The sequence below is a fragment of the Vombatus ursinus genome, unplaced genomic scaffold, assembly GCF_900497805.2.
Source record: "Vombatus ursinus unplaced genomic scaffold, bare-nosed wombat genome assembly UNPS02014168.1, whole genome shotgun sequence".
Lineage (NCBI taxonomy): Eukaryota > Metazoa > Chordata > Mammalia > Diprotodontia > Vombatidae > Vombatus > Vombatus ursinus.
This window is the reverse complement of record NW_020953946.1, coordinates 2333491-2342557: the sequence shown is the minus strand read 5'-3', so window position 1 is coordinate 2342557 and position 9067 is coordinate 2333491. Positions and strand designations below refer to the sequence as shown.

Here is a 9067-nt window from a genome sequence, read left to right as displayed (position 1 = left end):
CGCAGATGGCCTGCGAAAGAGGCGGAGCTAGAACCCAGGACAGGGCCAGAACGATGAGTAGGCGGGGCCTCGAGAGCCACGTCTTGAAAATTTTTTTCGAGGTAGTCCGGATCAACCCCGCGCCAATATCGCTCGCCGAATCTAACCTGTCTTTCTATTGGCTGGACCGTGTCAGGTGACCAGTGTTCGTTCTTCCCCGATTGGCCGAGAGGGCAGTTGCTAGAGCGGCCGAGTCGGAGTGGAAGTGGGGGTGGGGTGGGCTAGGAGAGTGCTGGGGGCCTGGGCCCCCGGGGCTTCGAGTGAAGACGGAACCCTCGGGGCAGCCTTCGGAGCGGGAGCGCGAGCTCAGCGGGCTGCCGGGCCCCGCGGGTAGGGGCGAGGTAGGGGGTGGGGAGAGCACCTCCGCGCCTCCCATCTGTTTGATCCGCCAGCCGGAGCTTTGCCCCTTTCCAGCCCTTCTAGCCTTCCACACCTGCCCCTGCAGCTCCCTCCCAGCCCAGGCCTGGGGCCCCCGGCTCCTTGCGGCGGCCGCATCCTTCTTCCCCTCCTCCTTCCCAGGGAGGCCCGGGCCCTGGAGCGTTCCCACGCTGTCTGTGTCCGCACTCTCAGGGCACGCAGGTCGCCCGTCCGGGGGGGGGGGGGGGGGGGGGGGAAGCCGCCGCCTGCCCCCTTGTAAGAGAAAGCGAAGCCGAACTGAGACAAATAATACCAAAAGCTCCACCCCCCAATCCTTTAGCAGAAACAAACACCCCCCAAAGTTGACTGCCCTCCCGCTGGAGGTGACCGGCACCCGCCCCCCTCTCCCTTCCTCCCCCGTGTGTTAAATGCGTTAAGTAGCGACAGTAATTCTGCAAGATTGAAGAGTTTGGGGGTGGGGTTGTTCCTGGTTTGGGTTTTGTTTTTGTTTTTGTTTTGTTTTTGGCCTTGGCTAATTTTTTCTATTTGCTTTTTCCTCCTCGGCCCCGCCCCCTCCCACTAGCATTTCTTCGGCTGCTCCTTCGCGAGCGGGTAGCAGGTAGTGGCTTCCTCGGACTCGTTTGGCTCCCCCGGAGCAGGACTTCTTGGAGGACCCAGTCAAATCGATTTCCCAACTGCTGATGGGATACTTCGGAAATGATAGCTGAGCCCAGCCCAGCCCCAGACACCAGCCAAAAGTAAGACGGGGCCCTTCGTAAAACAAAGAAAATGTGTAGTCACTCTCACTTCCTTGTTTGAGGCCTTGGAGTGCCCCTTGTTTGAAAAGGGTTTGTTTTGAACAGGTGCCGTTAGCCCATAACATTTGACTTCGCCGTTTGACCAATTTAAAAATAATTAAACAAACTATTCTCTTAATTAGTTCACTATCTGGATGACTGCTATAGCATTGCTTCAGGAAGCCTTCATCTTCTTTTAAGGGATTTTCTTAAACCACTTGTTAAAACATGCTAGTAGTACGTGAAGGAATTCTGTTTCATTTGACCAGGAGTTAATCTTTGATAGGGTTATAGGTTCTTACGATACAGAGTTGTGAGGAGTCTTTAAAAATCATTTTTTCCAACTTCATTTTATCAATGAGGAGACTGGATCACAAAAGTTAAGTGACTTGTTCAAGGTCATACAGAGGAGGCGCCAAGATTCAGACTCAGGTCCTCTTATTCTAAATTTAGTGCCATGTCCACTGTACCACATATGAGTATAAAATAAAAGGCTAATTTTGGAAGGAAAAAAGGACCAGAATAATTTTTTATGTGCCTCACTTGGCCACTGTCCCCTTTCTGTTTTGATATAAATCCCTAATATTTGATGTTTTAAAGAACATCTCCAGTAATAGTGATAATAGTAATATTATTGCTGGCATTTACAGAGTGTTTTACAGATTACAAAAGATACAGAAATTACTTCATTTGAACCTGAAACAGCCTACTTTTATGGTTAGCATGTTTTCTAAGTCTTACTTTAAATTATATGTGGTGTTTCTCTGCAATTAATTCCTTTCTTATTTTAAGATAAGGGATAGGGTGCAAGGTTAGGACAGACAGGTAATTGGATTGTGAGAGCAGGCCAAAATAGTGACTGAATAAGCATTCACCCATTTATTAATCACCTAGTCGTGCTGGGTTCTGGGGATATAAAGGTAAAAATTAAAATGGCCCCTACCCTTTAGGACCTTACATTTTAAATGTATATAACAAAGAAGTATATAATGTAAATATATAGTAACTTTTCTGGTGGGCAGAGTGCTGTGGGGAATCAAGAATACTTGGGCCAAAGGAGCTGAACCTTAAAAGTAGCTAGGGATCTCAAGAGGCAGGAATGAGTAGCTAGGGATGTCAAGAGGCAGGAATGAGAAGAAGAGCATTCTAGATGTGGGGGACAGTCTATGCAATGATGGGAGATACAGTGTTTTTTATGTATGGGGAAGAGGAAGTTAGATCAGTTTGGCTAGCCTGTAGAGTTCATGTTCAGGAGTAATGTTAAACTAGTTTGGAAAGATAGGTTAGAGTTAGTGACAGGTTTTAAATGCTAAACAAAGAAGTTTTCGTTTTATCCTTGAGGCAATAGCTTTTTGATTTGGTTAGACCAATTCTTTAGAAATATTAATTTTATAGTTGTTTGGAGGTTGGATCGGAGAGAGAATATACTAAGAATAGTAGTCAGGAGGAAGTCATTAAGGCCTGAACTAGGGTAGTTGTGGTAGGAGTAGATTGAAGGAGACAGAGGCAAGAGATGGTGAGGAGGTAGAATTTGCAAGAGTTGGCTACTTAATGGATATGAGGGAGAGGAGTGAATCAGAATAAAGAGTCAAAAATGACTCTTGAGTCTATAAACTTAGATTACTTGAAGAATGGTGCCATTCTCAACAGAAATAGGCAAGTTAGTAGGAGAGGTGGTTTACAGGGAAAGATAATGAATGATTTCACTTTTGAACTTGTCAAGTTTGAGATGCTTAAAGAACATCCACATGAAAATAACTAGCCAGAAGTTGGTGATAGGAGTTAGAGCTCAGGAGAGAGCAAGAGATGAGGGGTCTTTTGAATGCCACTTGTAGATTATTGGATTATTGTCTATATTCTGAGCTAATGTTTTCATATTATGTTTTTTATTTTAGTTGGTGGTTAGATTTCAGAGTCATATTTTTGTTTTTTTTATTATTTTTCTAAGCAATTGGTAGAGTATAATAGTATGCAAATTTTTAAAGAGATCTAAAGTTGTATGCAGCTTTTCCAAACTTTTGGTTATCATAATAACTTACTAGTTATTTGGAAATAAACTTTGTTCATTTTGACTAAATCATATGATTGGTTTTGACTTAAATATATAAGTATTCACAAAAGGAAAGCTCCATAATCAAACTACAGCCTATTTTTCCAATCTTATATCATGTTATTCCTAATCACTTACCTTGTTTTCTAGTAGTATTAAACTTCTTATGTTCCCCAAACTGGTCTTATACTTTCCTGGATTTACCTTTGCCATACTATTCCCAGTAAATGGAATGCATTTCCCTCCAATATTTCCATTTGAAATCCTGCCTATTCTTCAGAGACAGACATACATGCCATCTACTACATTAAGTCTTCCATGATTTTTTGTTTCCACTTGGTGCCCCTCAACCCCGGAAAGGAAATAAAGTACTCTCCCTTGGAATTTAAGTGGTTTTTTTTGTTTTGTTTTGTTTTGTTTTGTTTTTCTGGGTGAGGCAATCGGGGTTAAGTGAGTTGCCCAGGGTCACACAGCTAAGTAAGTTTCAGGTGTCTGAGGACGAATTTGAACTCCGGTCCTCCTAACTTCAAGGCCAGAGCGCTATCCACTTTGCCACTTAGCTGCCCCTGGTCTTTTTTTTTTTTTAACCTATTTATACATATATCTCATTTTACTTCATATTTATTTATGTATGTATAAACCTTATTTCTCCAACTAGATTTAAATTTTTTGTGTGCATAGTCTGTCTTACTCATCTTCATGTCCGTTTTTGTGACTAATACAGTGAATGAATCATTCCTGTTATGGATGCCTATAATGATCTTTGTTGAATAAATAAATAAAGTTACTTGACTCAAAGTACAGTATAACTGAATCTGTGTCATCATTACCTGTGTTTTAGTGGGTTTCTGCTGTAACTATAGTCATTTTTGAGCAAATACTCAAAAGCCTTTTATATAGATATTCTTTAGTACATAGGTAAACATAAACCCATGGACCTTTGTTTAAATACAACTATTTATAAAGCACTGAATTGGTAGCTACTCAGTACCCAATGGACAAAGCATAGTGATTTACTAAAAACTAAACTAGAACAGAAATAAAAATGGACACATGCTGTTTTGCTATATTTCATTGTTTTCAGCTTGGGGAATTGGGGGTGAATTTCCTCAGGAATACAAGAGTTTGTGTCTGTCCTTCCAGTGTTTTCAAGAATTTCTGTTCTTACTAATTTGATTCTAGCTTTTTCATTGCTTTGTCTTTGAAAAACCTGAGACAGCTAGATGATAGAACTGCAGACGAAGGATAGATACTTAATTTTCTCTGGAACCCAGAATCTTAACCCCTCCCCTTAAAAAAACAGCAATTTCAGAATAACCCATAGCTTGGCCTCAAAGGATAAACTATGAGACACAGAAAACACCTAGTATCCTAGAATGTTTGCGTTCAAAGGGAACCCAGAGATTATTCATTCTAACCCTTCATTTTACATATGAGAGTATGAAATCTCAGAGAGGTTTAGCAACTTGTTAAAAGGTTAGCTGTCTTGCCATGGTGGAAATAGGACTATACTACTTAAGAGTTTTTCTATTATACTGTAATTTGTCTAGGATCTAAAAATAATCATTTAATCTTAAAAAGAAAATTATAAAAGTATCATAGAACAATGTTTTCCATTAATGCCAGTGAATATTTTTTGTGAGGTTAGTAACCCAACTTATTATTTTGATTTTATGTCTCCTTGGCCACCCAGTACCATTCAAAAAGTGCCCTATGAAATATGTACGTTAGTAGTTTGATGAATTCTTTAAGAATTAAAGTAAATTAAGTGTAATTTGTTTTTGAGAATTTTATAAAAACTTTTGAGTTAGAGTTATCCCAAATTATGATTGGGAATGACCACTTTAAATATTACCTGGAAATTTCATTAGTTTATATACAAGTAGGGCTTTATGTAACATTTTTTTCACTACATACTGTTTTTCTTATACCATAGAGAAAATGATGGCCAAGAGGCAACTGCACCAGCATCTGCTGTACAAAATGGTGGCTGTGTGAAAAATCCTAGCAACTTGACACCAGTAAGTTTTTGTGACTGGATGGGGTACATGTGTGTATATGTAAATTTCTATATGTCTATGCACAGTCCTATTTATTTGTATAGATGTATAGACAGAATTACTATAATGTAATGAAACTGATCTATATTTTGTGTAAGTGGCTTCATTTTTTAATTCACATGTATTGTATTTGTGTGACATAGTTATTTTTGTGCTTATGTTCCTTATTCTACTATAAGTCTTTTCTGGACAGAGACCATTTCTTATTCAACCTTGTGTTTCCTAAAGTGCCTGGCATGTGGGGTAGGAACTTCTCAATAGTCATTATATTTTTAAAAATTCATTTTTAATGAATAATCTTATTTTTAGGGTAGTTGCATTAGCTAGATCATAGTTCGGCCCCTCCTTTTTTTTTCTCTTTAGATTTGGGTTGTAACATAATGCCATCCTTTCCTTTTGAGTATTGTCCTATTTTTGATGATGCCTCATCTGTTGCCATAGATAGGATGAACTTACTCTTATCAGGTTTGGTGTCAGATTTTGCTTTAAAAAGAGAAGTGAATCCTAATGGTTCGATTAAAATCTTTTCATAGACCAAAAGGGTTATAGATTTCATTTTCACAGGTTGCACTGTAAATTTTGAAGTAGTGAATTAATCATTGACTAAACATTTACTAGTTGCCTGTAATATTTAGTGTGTTGTCTTGATTGCCATCCTTCAAGTCACATTGTGAAAAAGGTATGTTATACCTGGAGAAGTAAATCTATAATTTGATAACTTGAACTAAGCCTTTGTTGTTGAGTAATTGAATCTTCTAGACTGATTGAATAGTAGTTAGGTGGTACAGTTGATAGAGCTCTGAGCCTGGAGTCAGGAAAACTCACCTTCTTGAGTTCAAATGTCAGACTGCTGAAAAGACTGAACAACAAGACAGATTGAACTTTGACTTTCATTGGCTAGAGTGGCTTTCCTTCATCTTTGTAAATATCCTCTGAAGGAGCCTCTGAGAAACCTTTAAAGTTGGTCCCCTAATATAGTTGATGGTTCATTGTAGCCTGTGTATATAATATTTCTTTTAAAACTTAATAATAATTCCTGTCACTTACAAAGTTTTATGAAAGATTTTCAAAGAACTTTTATATATTCATGTTTGGCAAATATTTGAGTTCTTATTACATGCAAGATATGCAAAATACCTTGCATACAAAGCAGCTTCTTCCTGCAGAGAGCACATGAATAAGTAAATATAAAGTCATTTAAGGGGAGAGAGAACACTAACAACTGGGGATCAGGAAAGACCTCATACTGGAGGTGGTATGTGAGCTGAGACTTGAAATTTAGGATTTTGGAGAGGTGGAGGTGAGACTTGAGTGAATACTAGACTTGGGGGAAAGCCTCAGAGAAAGCAGTTAATGACATTTTATTAAGTGCTTATTATGTGCCAGGCATTGTACTAATCCCTGGGGGATACAAAGAAAGGCAAAAACAGTCCCTGCCCTCAAGGGGCTTACATTCTAAAAGGAGAGACAAACATGACAGTAACTAAGTACATACAAGATATATGGAGTAGGTAGAAGATAAATCTCAGAGGGAAAAAGCTCTAGTAACTAAAGGCTTCCTGAACAAAGTGGCAATTGAGCTGAGTATTGAAAGAAGTTAGGAAAACTAAGGTAAGAAGGAAGAGTGTTCTTGGTCTGGGGATTGATAGTATAAGGACAAAGGAGATGGGGAGATGGAGTGTGAGGAACAGCAAGTAGTCCATTGTGACTGGATCATAGAGTGTATGGAGTGGAGTAAAATATAAGAACCCTTGAAAAGAAGGAAGGGGCCAGGTTTTGAAGAGCTTTAAATATCAAACAAAATTTTGTATTGGATTCTTGGAAGTATGCTGGTGCCACTGATGGTGATTAAGTAGAGGGGTGATGTGGTCAAATTGTGCTTTGGTTTGTTTGAGGCAATTGGGGTTAAGTGACATGCCCAGGGTCACACAGCTAGTAAGTGTCAAGTGTTTGGTCTGAGGCCGGATTTGAACTCAGGTCCTCCTGACTTCAAGGCTGGTGCTATATCCACTTCGCCACCTAGCTGCCTCCTAAACTGTGCTTTGGGAAAATTACTTTAGAAGCTAAGTGGAGGTTGGATTGGAGTGGAGAGAGACATGAGGCAGAAAGATGAATGAGAAAGTTGTTGCAATAATCCCCTGATGAGAGCTTTATACTAATGTGGTGGCAGTGTGAGTAGGGAATGAAACTTCAAGAGATGTTGTGAAAGTAGAAACAAGATGTGAAAACAAATTGGTTTTGTTGGGTGAGAGGGTAGTTAAAGATAAGCCTGGGTGACTGGGAGGATGGTGGTGCCCCTGACAGTAACAGGAAAGTTTGAATTGGGTAGGATTTGAGGGGAAAGATAACGAGTTCTGTTTTCAACATGTTGAATTTGAGATGTTTGAAAGATGGAGGGTATTAAACTATAGCTCAGGGGGGAGATCAGGACTGGGTATATGGATTTGGTGATCATCGACTCTGAGATGATACTTGAAATTATAGTAAGTGATTTGATCACCAAATGAGATAGTATAGAGGGAGCATAGAAGAGGAGCCAGGAGAAAGTATAGTCATTGGGTTTGACATCTGTGGGGAACCAACAAATGATGCAAAGAAGAAATGGTCTGATAAATAGGAGGAGAACCAGTATAGATCAGTGTCACAAAAACCTAGAGAAGGAATAGTATTCATGAGATCAATTAGTCAGTTAACAAGCATTTATTAAGTGCTTATTATGGTTGAAGTACTGTGATAAGTGTTGGGAATTTAAGAAAGGCGAAAAAAGTCGCTGCCCTCAAGGAGCTCATATTCTAATAGGGGAAGAATACATAAAAACAACAATATACATTCCAAACATATACAGGACAAATTGGAGGTAATCTTAGAGGGAATGCATTAGCTTTAGGTGGGACTGGGAAAGGCTTTTTGCAGAAGATGGTATTTGAGCAGAATCTTGCAGAAAGCCAGGGAAACAGAAGATAAGATGTGGAGGGAGAGATTCCAGGCTTGGGGACAGCTAGTAAAGAAATACAGTAAGTGCAGGAAATAAATTGTGAGAATATTGGAAAGGTAGGAATGGTCTAGGTCATAAAGGGCTTTAAAAGTCAAACAGTGAATTTTATATTTATATGGATATATGGAGATAATAGGGAGCCCCTGGAGCATACTAAATGGAGGGGAGAGGGTACCATGACATGGTAATACCTACATTTTAGGGAGATCAATTTGATAACTTGAGTGGGGAGACACTTGAGGCAGTTTATGATCAACCATGTCAGATACTGCAGAAGAGTTATAAAGGATAAAGATTGAAAAAAGACTATTTGATTGGGGAATTCACATTGCAAACATTGCTGAGAGAAATTTCATTGGAATCGACGAGGTCAGAAGCCTGATTTAAGTAAGGGTTAAGAAGAGAATGAGGTGAGAAAGTGGATGCACCTATTGTAGATGGCTTTCTCACAGAGTTTAGTTGAGAAGAGGATCAGAGACAGGGTATGATTGCCAGCTTGGATGATTAGATTGAGTAAGGGTTTTTTTAAGAATGAGAGAGACAAGGGTGTATTTGTAGGTAGCTGAGAAGGACAGAGGATATGGAATATTAAATTTGGGGAACAGCAAATTGGCCAGTTTGGCTAGAACATAAGAGTATGTGTGTGTGAGAAACATGAAATAAATCTAGAAAAAGGCTGGGACCAGATTTTGAAGAGCTTGAAATGCCATGCTGAAGATTTTTTTACTTTATCCTAGAAATAATAGGAAGCCCCTAAAGTTTTTTGAAC

The 9067-nt window shown here is 39.4% G+C and overlaps 1 protein-coding gene across 6 annotated transcripts in view; it reads left to right on the top strand.

The window, feature by feature from the left end:
• Window positions 1-15: 15 nt before the first annotated feature.
• LOC114041161 (cohesin subunit SA-2-like) overlaps window positions 16-9067 on the top strand; it is a 122911-nt gene continuing 113859 nt past the window's right edge. For 3 of the 6 annotated variants that reach the window (XM_027859455.1, XM_027859456.1, XM_027859452.1), the window contains exons 1-3: window positions 87-369; window positions 980-1154; window positions 5180-5264. In XM_027859455.1, coding sequence (XP_027715256.1) covers window positions 1114-1154; window positions 5180-5264 — 126 coding nt within the window. In that variant the 5' untranslated portion in view covers window positions 87-369; window positions 980-1113. Of the gene's footprint in view, window positions 381-979; window positions 1155-5179; window positions 5265-9067 lie in introns of all 6 variants that reach the window. The other 3 variants (XM_027859454.1, XR_003568889.1, XM_027859453.1) reach the window with 3 other exon arrangements.